General features: G+C 43.9%; 1 protein-coding gene across 1 annotated transcript; it reads left to right on the top strand.

Annotated features, from left to right (window-relative positions):
- Positions 1-4562: 4562 nt before the first annotated feature.
- On the top strand, positions 4563-9377 carry SAP18 (Sin3A associated protein 18). The gene is made up of 4 exons (XM_065896097.1): positions 4563-4703; positions 4834-4943; positions 8772-8894; positions 9152-9377. The coding sequence occupies exons 1-4, from the start codon at positions 4575-4577 to the stop codon at positions 9306-9308; spliced, it is 519 nt and encodes a 172-aa protein (XP_065752169.1). The 5' UTR covers positions 4563-4574; the 3' UTR covers positions 9309-9377.
- Positions 9378-14276: the final 4899 nt, after the last annotated feature.

Consider the following 14276-nt stretch of genomic DNA (forward strand, 5'->3'; position numbering starts at 1 on the left):
TGGGCTCAGTAGTTGTGGCACATGGACTTAGTTACTCTGAGGCATGTGGGATCTTCCCGGACCAGGGATCGAACCCGTGTTCCCTGCATCGGCAGGCAGATTGTTAACCACTGTGCCACCAGGGAAGTCCACTTCATTCCTTTTTGAGGCTGCATAATATTCCATAGTATTCATAACCATTCATCTGTTGACACTTAGTTATTTCCACTTTTTGACTATTGTGAACAATGCTGCTATGAACACTGGTGTTCAAATAGCTGATTCAGTCCCTGCTTTCAATTCTTTTCAGTATATACCTGGAAGTGTAATACTCATTTGAGTAAATTCTAAAGAAAAAGAGAACGGATGCATATACTTAAATATTAAAACGTGTGTTCAGAGCTGGACCTAGAAGGCCAAGTTAGGTGGATTGAGGGATGCCTGAAAAACTAGCTTAACTGTTCTATAATAAAACTACAGTTCCACTGACTCAAGGTATTGGGAAATTCTGTTTTGATGAGAGCTTATTATTTGGAAAGGTTCAAAATGAGAGCTTACATCTAAGAACTAAACCTCCCCAATATCACCAATAAAAGGTTGTGAGGTTCTTCATTTTCACAGTTTCAATGTTTTCCCTTTAACTGATTGACTAGAGTGCCCTCATGTGTCTGTATTTTTATACTACGGTGGTTTTGAAAAAGATTTAATATTGGAATCAGAACTGGGGAGGAAATTTAAGTATCATGCTTTAAAAAGTTGAATGCATGCAAGGTCCCATCCCTAACCAACTTAAAAAAAAATTTTTTTTACAGTGATGTAAATCACATGCATAAAAGACACTCTAAAATGTATAGCTACAATGTAAAGAATGAAAAACCACGCAGCTTTTAGTGAGAAAGAGTACATTACTAGTGCCTTAGAAACTCCCTGGATGCCCTTCAAAATTGCATGAAGCTTACTCTCAGAGGTAACACTGTCCTGAATTTAGTGTTTTCATCCCCTTGCTTCTCGTTATAGTTTTAATACTTGTGTTTGCTTCCCTATATAGTGTTTTTTTTTTGGGGGGGGGATGCATTCCTATTTTTGAACTTTTTATAAATTGAATCTTATTGTGTTTTCTGTGACTTGCTTTTTTTATACTACCTTTTCAAAAAGCATGTTGATTCATTCGTTCACTTTCAAATCTTTATGGTACTCCACTTTATAAATAGTCTTCATAGTCATTCAGATTGTTTCCAGTTATTATGAATAAAGGTGTTAGAATATTATTCAGCATGGTGCCTGGTGCTCATGTGTAACAGTTCCCCTAGAGTATACTAATAGGAGTGCAATAGATGAGTCTTAAGGGGTGCACATATCTAGTCTTTCTAGGTAATGCCAGTTTTTCCAAAGTGGATGAGAGTAGCCCATAATAATTCCCTTTCCTCCAAATCCTTGCCAGCACTTGGTCATCAGACTTCTACATTCCCGCCAATCTAGTAGAGTGAAATGTTATCTCATTGTCGTTTAAATATGCATTATGATTATTCATGAGGTTGGGCATCTTTTCCATGTTTCCATGTAATCTGTGTTTTCTCTCCTATGAAATGCCTATCATGTCTTTTCCCACTTTTCTATTGGATTGTCTTTTTCTTACTGATTCATAGGCATTCGTTTTTTCTTTAAGGTGCTATTTTTAAAAAATAGCAAGAAATAACATGCATGGAGAAGAGTATGCACAACACGAAAGCACTGTTTATAAAGAATACTTTTAAATCAAACAACTGAGTAACCACCACCTAGGTCAAAAAATAGAATGTTCTCAACACTCCAGAAGCGCCTCCTCTGACCCTCCATGATCACAGTCCCCTCCTTTGCTCGGAGGTAACTACCATTCTGACTTTTGTAGTAATTACTTCATTGCTTTTCTCTTTATAATTACATCACCTGGAAATGCACCCTGAACAACATAGTTTAGTACTGCCTACTTCTGGATGTTAAAATGGATTCCCACAGTAAATATTCCTTTGTCTTTGGCTTCGTATACCCAGAACTATGTTTGCGAATTTCATGCTGTTTGTGTAGCTACTGGTTGGCCAAAAAGTTCCTTCGTTTTTAAGCAAAAATAAAAGACACATTTTTCATTTTCACCAAGAACTTTATTGAACAACATATTCACCCTTTTGTTCCACTATCTTCTGCCATTTTTCAGGCAACTTCATAATTCCCAAAACTTTTTGAGCAAAGAACTTTTCCGGCTGCCTTTCACAGTCTTCCAGGGAATTGAAATTTTTTCCATTAAGAAAATTTTATAAAGACCAAAATAAATGGAAATCCGAAGGTGCAATCAATGTCTGGTGAAAACAGCGGATGAATCAGAACTTCCCAGCCAAGCTGTAACAGTTTTTGCCTGGTCATCAAAGATACATGCAGCCTTGCATTATGCTGATGGAAGAGTATGCATTTTCTGTTGACTGATTCCAGGCGCTCTTCTTCGAGTGCTCCTTTCAGTTGGTCTAATTGGGAGCAGTAGTTGTTGAAATTGGTTTTTCTGTAAGGAGCTCATAATAGAGGACTCCCTTCCAATCCCACCATATACACAACATCACCTTCTTTGGATGAACTCCAGTGATGTTGGTGTGGTTGGAGGTGGTTCATTTCGCTTGCCCCACAATCTCTTCCGTTCCACATTATTGTACATTATCTGCTTTTCATCGCCTGTCACAATTTGTTTTAAAAACGGAACGTTTTTGTTACCTTTAAGTAGAGAATCGCACGCGGAAATATGGTCAATAATGTGTCTTTCGCTTAACTTATGTGGAACCCAAACATCAAAGCGATTCGCAAAACCCAGCTGGTGCAAAGGATTTTCAGCGCTTGATCTGGATATTTTGAGTATGCTGTCTATCTCCCGCGCGGTATAACACTGATTGTCCTCCATTAATGTCTCGATTTGATTGCTATCAACTTCAACTGGTCTAACCCGAGTGAGGAATTTTACAAACCATTTCTGACACGTTCGATCCGTCACCGTCTCCACACGCTGCACAAATCTTTTTGTGCGTTTCAGCTGCATTTTTACCTTTCTTGATATAATAAAGCATAACATGCCGAAAATATTGCTTTTTTCCCTTCCATCTTCAACATTAAGATGGCTACACAAAAATTCACCAATTTTTATGTCTTTTTTTAAACGCACTGATATGATAGCTGTCACATACAATCTAACAAAACTTTCCAATGAAGTGAAAGACAACTAGGTACTGCTAGAGACAGCTTACCGGGAAAAACGAACGAACGTCTTGGCCACCGCAACAGTCCGTTCGTCCTGGTTGCCGTAGGCCACCCACTGCTGTTGGGTAGTCTGCTGCTGCATGGTCTACAATTCACTGAAGGACCGTCGCCTTGGACACTTGCGGGGGTTCCAGACTTCGTCCTTATTAACGACGCCGCCGGGAATATTCCTGTAGCTTCTCCGGGTGTCCTTGAGCCAGGTTTTCTCTAGAGTAAATACCACAGAGCGGAATTGTTAGATCGCGAGTACACGCACCTTCACCTCTGCTTCACGACCCTCGACCGCCCAGAGTGGGCGCACGGCCTACGCCGCCGCCAGCGTCAGAGGATCCCCGCGGTCCACCCACGGCGCAGGTCAGTGTCTCATTTCCGCCAAGCCAGCGGGCGCAGTGCGTCTAAAATCCAACCAGCCCAAGCCAGTCCCTGTGGTTTTAACGCGTCCCCGGGTTAGCACTGCGCCCGAGCGCCTTCTGTGTTGACCGGACACCTGGATTCCTCCGTTTTAAAGCACTTGCCCTGGGCTTCCCTGGTGGCGCAGTGGTTGAGAGTCCGCCTGCCGATGCAGGGGACGCGGGTTCGTGCCCCGGTCCGGGAAGATCCCACATGCCGCGGAGCGGCTGGGCCCGTGAGCCATGGCCGCTGAGCCTGCGCGTCCGGAGCCTGTGCTCCGCAATGGGAAAGGTCGCAACAGTGAGAGGCCCATGTACTGCAAAAAAAAAAAAAAAAAAAAAAAAAAAGCAACAAACAGAGAAGAGCAGAACAATAACAAATAATAAAAAATAAAATAAAATTAGAAAAAAAAAAAAAATAAAGCACTTGCCCAACTCTCCTGCCCACTTCCCACCGGGATGTCTGTGCTTTTCTCCAGGAGTCCTTGGGCCTCCCGGACACAAGCTTTCCAGCCACCACACGCCTCTCGGACGTCTCCTCCGGGCCTGCGGCTTGTTTCTCTGAGAAGTCTTTTTCTTTTTTTTTTTTTCACTTTAGTCAGATTTGCCAGCCTTCTCCCGTTAGCGCTTGTAGTACCACGCCTCCCACCCCTTGGCCGTGAAGGCGGCCCACGGTTATTCCCAGAGCGCGCTCACCCTTAACTTCCGTAGCCCGGCGTCCGCCTCCCTCAAGCAGCCCCTCCGCGCGCGCCCGTCCCTCAGCGTCTAGCCCGCTACGCCGGCGCCCGCCCTTTCCCAGGACGCAGAGCGCAGGCGCGCCCGCCGGGCCCCCGCGCCGCACCGCCTAGTGCGCCTGCGCCGAGAGACGCCCCGCCCCCCCACGCCGGTCGTCTATAAATTCTCGAGCGTCTCCTCGCGAGAGCTTTGATTCTCATGCTCGCTGTTGGGGTCGGAGGTCAGGGCGAGCGTCTAGCGGGCCGCAGGAGGAAGATGGCGGTGGAGTCGCGCGTTACTCAGGAGGAGATTAAGAAGGAGCCCGAGAAGCCCATCGATAGGGAGAAGGTGCGGGTCTAGAGAGGTAGAGGGGGCCCCGGGGCGGAGGGGCGGCCGGGAGGGGGCGGCCGTGTGCGGGTGGAGGGGAAGGAAGGGGCCGCGCTCGCCGCCGCCTGACTCTCGCCTCTCCCGCCCCCAGACCTGCCCGCTGTTGCTGCGCGTCTTCACCACCAACAACGGCCGCCACCACCGCATGGACGAGTTCTCCCGCGGAAACGTGCCGTCTAGTGAGCTGCAGATCTACACCTGGTGAGTCAGGGCCTGGCGTCGGGGCGGGGGTCGCTGGGGGCCCGCCTGCCGCGTTTTCAGTTCTTCCAGCGCTCGGGGCCTCTGGGCGCAACTCGCGGGAAGTCGGGGTCTCAGCTGTTGGAGAAATGGGTATTTGCTTATCTTGTGGCGCTTTTACGTCTGAGGTTGAAACTTTTGGGTTGTAAAGAATTGAGCCAAGGTTGCTGTCACTGTCTTGGCTGCTTGGTACGAAAGTGACACGTAGGTCGTTCAGTGCGGTAGCCGCCCCTAAACTTGGTCGAGTTTGTGGTGCTAGAATAACATGGGGCGGGGGAGTGGCGCTGTTGGGTGATATTTGTCGTCCTCGTAGAGCGTCTGCACATACTACTAAGCCTTAGGTGTCGTAGCATGGTAAAAAACAGAACCGGGTGGTTTTTGTTGTGGTGCTTAATGGAGAAGCTTTTGATGTGTGTTTCCTGAAGACCTGCCCCTGAGCGTTTTCCACTCAAGCGTACCTTACCTACCCCGCGTCTGACTAGGAGCATCACATACAGCAAGCTGTATGCAGCTCCTTGGTTGGACATTATCGTGGCTTTTTAGTAGCAGTGAAAGGTGTATAATTTTAAAAAATACATCTAGTGTGGTAAAATATATATTTGCCATTTTAATTGTTTAAGGGTACAATTTGATGGCATTAAATATATTCACATTGTGCAACCATTACCACTATTTACAAAACTTTTAAATTCCCCCCAGCAGAAATTCTGTACCCAGTAAGCAGTAACAATGGGAATTCCTCCCTTACCCCAGTTCCTGGTAGACACTCCTCTATGTCTATATGAATTTGCCTATTCTAAGTACTTCATATAAGTGCTCTCATATCAGATTTGTCCTGTTGTGTCTGGCTTATTTCTCTTATGTTTGCAAGGTTCATGGTTTAGTATATAATAAAAATTCATTCTTTCTTAGGGTTGAATAATAGTTCATTGGAAGCATGTGCTACATTTTGTCCACTTGTCTGTTGATGACTACTTCAGGGGTTGTTTCCACCTTTCAGCGAAATTTATGTAGTATGATTCTAGTTAAGTATTGTTCCAGGATTAAAAGTTCAGGAAGGTTGATTTAACTTATAGGGAAGAACTGTTATCAATAGATTGATGAACACCTCTGTTCAGATGTTAGAAGTCTATATTTCCTCCAACAAATTAAGAGTTCCTATTTGCCAGGTGCTTTGCTTAGACCCAGAGGGTATAAAGAGGGTACTGCCCCTCTCTAGAGTAAACACAATCTCAGAGAGAAAGCAGATGAAATAAATGCTAATTAAGACTTTAGGGTGGAGATGGCAGGGTGAGATTGTTCCACAGACTCTCTACTCTCAATCAAGAAAGAAATTACAAAAATTTCCTGTCCTAAACTGTCCTGTCCATAAACTGCAACCAAACTAGGAAAGACAACCTTATGTTATACCTCAAAATGGTGGCTAAAGAAAGACAGGATGGTTGGTGAGGGGTAGCACAGAGCCCTGCTGCCACTCCCAGAAGCAGTAATGAGGGAAGATTGGGAATTCTCAATTTGTAGAAGTAGACTGAGGGGCCAAAGTAGGAGGCCTTAAGACAAATCAAGGGAAAAGGAGTGAGGTCCAGAGGAGCCCAGCAGAAGCTAGTTGAGTTTGCTGGTGTCCAAGGCACTGTGGAGCTGTGGGAATACCCACACAGGAGTGATACATCCTGTGCTTGGGTGACCACTGAACAGGTTGTGGGAAGAGGATTATGTAGATCACTGTAATGGTTCAATCAGAAGCACAGACCAGTAGGAGATGTAGAGAGATTTACAGCAAAGAATTGGTCCACACAATTGTGGGGACTGCTTAGGTACCTGAGTCCCTAGTCTGGTGCATAACCTGTGGTGCAGGTTATGATGAAGGGCAGGCTGGAACGCCGCAGCTTTAGCAGCTGAATTTCTTCAGGGAAGTCAGGAGCTCTGCTCTGAAGGCCTTTTCAGCTGATTGCATGAGGCCCACTCATTGATTAAAAGGGTTGACTCAGACTATCTAGGATAATCTGCCTTAAAGTCAACTGATGATAGACTTTAATCCCATCTAAAGAACACCTTACACAACACCTACCTTAGTGTTTGAATAACTAGGGCTGTAGCTTCTCGAAATTGACACATAAAACTGACCCTCACAGTCACCTAGCGAAGGCTTCAACCCCGAGAGAGCTCTTGCATTTGTCGCCTGTGTACTCGCCTTTTAGACTGCTAATCAGAAAGCAACACTTGGCACTGCAACTGTTGGTTTGGGGAGAGTCCTCAGCAGGTGGGAAGCTTGTGGAGAACTCCCACTGTTCAGGACTGACAAAAGGTGTGAAACGAATTCCCCACGTTCATTATGAGCAAGAGGACAGTATGTGGGAAATGTTGGAAAGGAAGAAAGAGTCCTTTCTGGTACATAAGTATACACTGTACATACCAGGGAATAATTGACACAGAATAAACATCATTAGAATGTCAGGTTAAAAAGAAAGTTGAGATGAGTTGGAAGCAACATACAGAGATTTGAATAATGAGAGGTTGAAATAAAGCTGTGATGGTGGAGATGGAGAAAGAAATAGATTTGATCTGTCTTTTGGCTGTGCCACGTGGCATGTGGGATCTTAGGTTCCCGACCAGGGATTGACCCTGCACCTACAGCAGTGGAAGCGTGGAGTATTAACCACTGGACCGCCAGGGAAGTCCAGTTTGATCTATCTTTAGGAGGTAGAAACAAGATAGAGATGGGAAGAACTGAACAATGCTTAGGTTTGTGACCTGGGCATCTAAGTGGGTGACGGTATTTTGAGGGTAATATGAGAGGAAGGGCATGTTTTGCGGGGGACACTGTTGAGTTCTGTTACGGGCATATTGAGGATTCAGCAGCAGTAGAGAACAGAAGTCGATGTGGTCATCGTGGATGTTTTTGTTCTCACTGCAGTTGAAGCCATAGTTCTACTTGAGGATAATGTGGTAGAGATGGTATAAATAGGGTGCAGAGTTAAAGCTAGATGATGCCTTGGGTGTTTGATTCCCTGTTCGATGCTGTCCATTGGAATTGTCATCTTTACAGGTGCCTTGTGTCCAGGGTCATTGTATAGCACTCTGCAGGCCGTGTTGCTTCAAGTTCCAAGTCCTCTGTTTCATGTTCCCAGTTGTCAGGGAAGAAAATTCAGAAACTTAGACTGTTGCTTATAAAACAAGATGCTTATATTTTAAAAGGTTTTTCCAGATTGTGCCATATTAGCTCAAGGGACTATATTAAATTCTGAGTTCAAATAGAAGTTGGCAGGGCAAGAATATATATTGTGAAAGGAGCCTATGCTTAGTCTTGAAAATTCCATAGGTTTCATTGGCTTTAGGAGTCCATCTATTGTAAAACTCATCAGAATATTCAGTCTTAGAAAGGAGATGCTAAAATGTAGAAAAGTATGTCTTTGAAATAATGAAAAACAATTATTTTAAGAATTTGGATTAATTTGGACTAGTTATCCTTAAGTGGGTAAATCACTAGGCCAGTGAGATGTTACATAGCAACAAAAGGTAGCATATGTAATTCTGAAGTCCCTTTTAGCATATTACCAGTCTGACCTTAATTCATGAAAATTTCAAACACTGAGGCTGGAAAGGGGAATATTTGGGGGCAAATAGTATTAGTAGGTGCTTTAAAATTAACTCAGTTGTAAGACCCTGACAGTTTCTAAGGTAAAGTTGCAATTGAGACACATGTAATTAACTCACTGTGTGTCAGTGTCCTTGGTTACATCATTGCTGATTAATCAAATGTAATGTCTTTTTTTCTAAAAAAAAAAAATTCAGGATGGATGCAACCTTGAAAGAACTGACTAGTTTAGTAAAAGAAGTCTACCCAGAAGCCAGAAAGAAGGGCACACACTTCAATTTTGCAATTGTTTTTACAGATCTTAAAAGGCCTGGCTATCGGTAGGTAACTTTTCATTCTTAATTCCTATAATCTCTTTGATTTCAGTATGTTCTGATAGGGATAATCCCTTCAGTGAATCTCTTTAGTGGAGGGGGAACTACAGATTTATACATCTTAATATCTGGTTTAGATTAATGCAGTACTTACATTTTAACTGTGCTGTAAGATAATGGAGCAAGTCAGGCCCCACGGTCACTTTGTAGCACACACTGGCATTGACCAGCCACCCTTTAACAGTTGGTCTCCTTCCCTGCAGAGTAAAGGAGATTGGCAGCACCATGTCTGGGAGAAAGGGGACTGACGACTCCATGACGCTGCAGTCGCAGAAGTTCCAAATCGGAGACTATCTGGACATAGCAATCACTCCTCCAAATCGGGCACCACCTCCTTCAGGGCGCATGAGGCCATACTGAATTTTATTTACTGTTTCTTGAATTTATTTTCCATTCAGTTATGTAAAATAAACTTTTGCTTTTTCCTCCTCCCCTTATTGCCATTAAGCCTTTAAACTCTAAACAAATTGTAATGCATCTATTTAGGAGTTAGATTTGGCTTTGCTGTGGTATGAATATTAATAGAAAGTCCATGTTTCACGTTCTTCTGTAAAATATGAAAAGTGCTCTTAGCATTATATGTAAAACTGTATTATGTTGCAGTCACTTGGAGTGTGAAAGTTAATGGGGCATGGGTTCAAGGTTTGATTTAGTATTGGGGGTTTATACTAAGTAGTGGAGTTGGTATGTTTAAGCCCAAATGGGGCAGAACAGGAAAGCCATGAGATTGTATTAAATAGAGCAGGAGTTTGTCGCCCAGAAGGTTGTATGGAGTTGGGAAGAAGACCTTTGGGAAGGTGAGAGGGGCAGCTGAGGCGTTTTGGAACAGTCTGAGCTGAGGCAAGTTGAAGAAGCTGTCTGTTTGAAGGGAGCGGCCTGCCTGAATCAAGGTGTGATGACAAGTTAGAGAAAAGGAGAATGGGTGCCACAGTGATGCCTTTTTATATTTTAAAAATGGCGAGAACCGGGCATTCTGAGGGCAGGAAGTAGTATAGAGGAACAAGGATTAGAACTTAGGATAAGGATGGAAAGGTTTACCTTGAAGATCTGAAAATGCAGGGAGGAATGAAAGAAGAATCTTAAGATCAAGGGAGAAGGTCAGGGATGAGGTCAAGTTAACAAGTAGGGGATGTTCACACACCCTGTTCAGTGCTGGGGCTGACTCGTTTCTGATTTGAGAGGCAGTATGCACAGTGGTTATAACCAGTTGGGCTGAACATTTAAATCCTGGTTACGCTAATAGCAACTTTGGACAAGTTACTTGAACCTGTTTTTTTTGTTTGTTTAAAATTTGTAAAATGGAGGTAACAGCCCACAGGATTGTGAAGACTAATTAAATGTTTGCAGAGGGCTTAGAATAGTGTTTGACATGTAAGAAACAAAGTTAACTATAAAGTAGAGTTCAGTCAGAACGGGTGCCATCTCTTCCACAGCACTGTTAGTCTCATTTTGGTTTATAAACTGTGCAGTATGTGATAAGGCCAATTACCTTTAGTCTACTGCAGTGGAAAATTTTGAAAATGTGTATTCCAAAATTTGAAAAAATGTACTAGCAAAGTAAAATTGCAGTAATTTGATCTTGTACCTACAAAAGCAGCCTTTTAAATCTAATGACTGTAGGATTGGGGTCCCCGGTGCAGTCAGCAGGTGACAGATGCAAGCCTGCAACCCAGATCTAGGGCCTCTTCTCCACTGAAGTTTGCACAGACCCTTCGATTCTTTATTTATTCACACTAGATAGGCTTGAGCTCCTTAAGTCACACAATTAACTTAAACCTAATTTTTTGGAGAAGAGGAGCCATGATTACCTTCCTGTTTGTGGAGAAGATACGTACTGTGCAGATCAAGAAGGCAGGAACTCATTAAAGGACTTTGAAAGCCAACTTTTCATAACGGTGTGAACTCCTACAATGGGGGCTTCGCCTGTAATTTCAGGCGAGTTGAAAATAAAGCGGTTTATTTGCTTGGTTCCAACGTGGATTTTTTTTTTTTTTTAGGTAAAATTGGTACCTAACAATATATTAGTCTCAGGTATACAGAATAATTCATTATTTGTATGCACTACAAACTGATCACCACAAGTCTATAGTTACCATCTGTCACCATACAGTTGACCCCCTTTACCCTTTTGCCCACCCCTGCGCCCCTCACCATTGATAACCAACAATCTGTTCTATCTATGAGTTTGGTTTTGTCTTGTTGGTTGGTTGGTTTTGGGTTTTGGATTCTACATCTAAGTGAGGTCATGTGGTACTTGGTATCTTTCTCTAAGTCCACTCAGCATAATGCCCTCTAGGTCCAAGTTGTTGCTAATGGCAAGATTTCCTTCTTTCTTTATGGCTGAGTAATATTTCATTGCATGTATGTATGTGTCTGTATGTATCTCACAACTTTATCCATTCATCCACCCAGAGACCCTTAAGGTTGTTTCCAAACCACGGCTATTATAAATAATTAATTCCTTAGTAAACATGGGGGTGCAGAGAGCCTTTCTCCATACCCTTGCCAACACTTATCTCGTCTTTTTGACAGGTGTCAGGTGTTATTTTTGTGGTTTTGATTTGCATTTCCCTGATGATTAGTGATGTTGAGCACCTTTCCATGTGTCTGTTGGCCACCTCTGTGTCCCAACATGGAATTCTTCCATCAAAAGTACAGTTAAAGAATACCTAGTGAATTTATCATTGAATATAATGCTAAGAATGAAAAGACTTGTACTTGGTCCTTATTCACCTCTGGCTGTGACAGTACGGCTTTGAGGGAGCAGCTGAGCTGTTTCACGGTCACCGTGACGGTACGTGCTCAACCTTCAGTGTCCTGACTGCCTCACAGGCTCTTTTAGTGTTTTCCCTTCGGAGGTTGGTATCTTCAGTTTTCTCACAGCATAGAGGAGCTTGGCATTTTCAGCTACTTACCGGATCCTCGGTAGGGAGTCGATGTTAAAATTTTCATTACCATCGTGGGCACTGGCTCGGGATGTTTCAGATATCAACTCTGTGTGTGTGTGTGTGCATGTAAGGGCAGCTGTGAAGGGGAAAGAAAGCTGTTAAACTGTTAGGCAAACTCTTGTTACTCTTACGTAGAGCAGAACTCAGCCTACCTGTTTCTATTCTATCACAAACTCCAAACTTAGCTGTTGTGAAATGGAGCAGCTTATAATTTGAGTGCTGAGTTGTGCTGAGGAGCTCGGGTGGTGCCTGACCTCATGTAACCTTCAGCACTGAGGTGCAGGCAGTGGCTACCATTTTCACTTCAGCGGAAGTGGAGGCCTGCTTTAAGTAACAGCTCACAAGTGGGCTGGGAACCTCTAGGTAGACAACAATAGATGACTTGAAACATACGTTTCCAAAAATAGTGCTGTGTTGTCCTCAGCTCACTGCCAGCTGGCTTCCACCCGCTGCACTGGTACTGCTCTTGCGGTGAAGCTGTCTGCATTACAGACTTCTGCCAGGGGACCGTCATCCAGAGTATGTGGGCGTGCTTCAGTTTTGGTGCAAACCAAAACACCTGTCTTCTAAGGAAATGATATGGTCATGGTTTCCAGGTTGAGTGTCAGAGCAGCCAGGTGAGGTCTGAGTGTTCTGGTGTGTATTGTATTGCTTAGATATAGGTTGTTCTTACAAATTGCTACAGTTTCTTGGAACCTGTAATGGAGCAAGCTTGAAGGAAGCATATTTATTCTGTTAGGATTAATCATGAACTAGGCGACTCTTCTATGAAGACAGTCATTGATCTCCCCACCGCCCCGGTAATCCCTAGGAGGAATAAGCTGAAACCTAAAAAGCAATTTTAATAGTAAATACTAAAATAATTTTAATAAGCAAAACCCATCAGCCTGGGAATGTCGTGAGGAGTTTACTCTATAAAGGTGTTCTGATCACACGCCTACCTCAGAACACTGCTGAGAAGAGCCAAGTGAAAGGGGGCTTAGACGAGGGCCTGGTAGAGAGGGAATGTTCAATAAACAGCCGTTTTAAAAACAAAGAAGAAAAAAGGCACATGTAGCCCCCTCACTTCATGCCTTCAGCTGTCAGAATTTCCTGCTCCTACCCACGCTAGCGGGCCAGCCCAGCTGCAGCCAACAACTCCTCAGAAAGTGTCCAGGAGAGGATGAAATTAAGGCAGTTTAAACTATGAATGAGGTGAACCACCTGAGGCATTTCCAAAATCTGCATACATTATTGGAAACTATCAGAATCTGTAGTAGTACTAGCTCCGTCCACACTTCCAGGGAATAAAATATGGGATGAATGCCGTGGGCCTGGGGGTGCAGACAAACCGGACACACAGACCCTTAGAAAGCCGCAGTCTGGTAACAAAAGGTGTAAATGCTGATGATCAAAGGCGGATTAGAAGGTGTCATGAGAAAGGGAAGTTGCTGCTGAGGATGGCATGTGACCTTGTTCAGTGCCCACAGGGGTTGGATTTAGGCTCCCAGTAGATAAAGGGTGTGGCGTGAGCTGAAACGGCAGGAACACCAGAGCACTCACCAGGAGTTTGGTCAGAGATGAGGATGAAGAGGACCGTAAGATGCTTCTGCCGTCAGGTGACAAGCGGGGGCGTGGTGGAGGATGGGGGGAGGGAACACAGCCCAGAGGCCGTCAGCAAGGTCTGGGCTGGGAAATGGGACGTGGAAAGAGAAGTCCATCATTAAAGCCTCAATTTCCTCATCGGAAAAGTTGAAATGCTAGCACCTGTTTGCTAAGAGTTACTTTTTAAGAATTAAATGGGTTAATGAATGTACTTAGAACCATGCCTAGCATAGTAAGACCTCAGTAAGTGTTTGATGTTATCACTAACCAGTAAATAATTTTAAGTTGGCAGGTACCAGTGTAATAATGAACAAGGCAAGCAAATGAGGTCCTTGACCACATTGACCTTATGGTCCAGTGGGGCAATGAACATTAAATAAATGTACACTCAAATATTCCGTTACAGATTCTACCAAGTACTATAAAGGATGAGAATAGGGGTGCTGACTGGGAAAATCGGTTAAATCTTTGATAAAATGACATTTAATCTGAGACCTGAAGCAGATGGGGCAGGACTGTTAAGAGCTTCACAAAACAAGAAAACAAGGAGTTTATGAATCATTTACCTGAAAAATTGGGGTTAGAGTTGGCCTCCAAGCTCTCCCACGTCTCCTGCTGGAACTTCTGTGGCAGCTCCACCTTCAGCCTCTCCCTTCGTGGCTCCGGGTGCACATCTCTGCACATCCAGAAAAACGTGCTGCTCTTCCTAGTAGTTCCCCAAAGTCCCACAATTGGCTCTCTTGGATATGACGTGGGTCACGTGCCCAATACCAACTGGTCAGGGACTGTGACCCTG

The sequence above is a fragment of the Phocoena phocoena genome, chromosome 18 (assembly GCF_963924675.1).
Source record: "Phocoena phocoena chromosome 18, mPhoPho1.1, whole genome shotgun sequence".
NCBI classification, from domain to species: Eukaryota; Metazoa; Chordata; class Mammalia; order Artiodactyla; family Phocoenidae; genus Phocoena; species Phocoena phocoena.

Coding starts and splice junctions, on each gene's coding strand:
- SAP18 (XM_065896097.1), top strand. CDS start 4,575: ATGCTCGCTGTTGGGGTCGGAGGTCAGGGCGAGCGTCTAGCGGGCCGC. Junction 4,704..4,833: donor AGCCCATCGATAGGGAGAAG/GTGCGGGTCTAG, acceptor TCCCGCCCCCAG/ACCTGCCCGCTGTTGCTGCG. Junction 8,895..9,151: donor CTTAAAAGGCCTGGCTATCG/GTAGGTAACTTT, acceptor CCTTCCCTGCAG/AGTAAAGGAGATTGGCAGCA.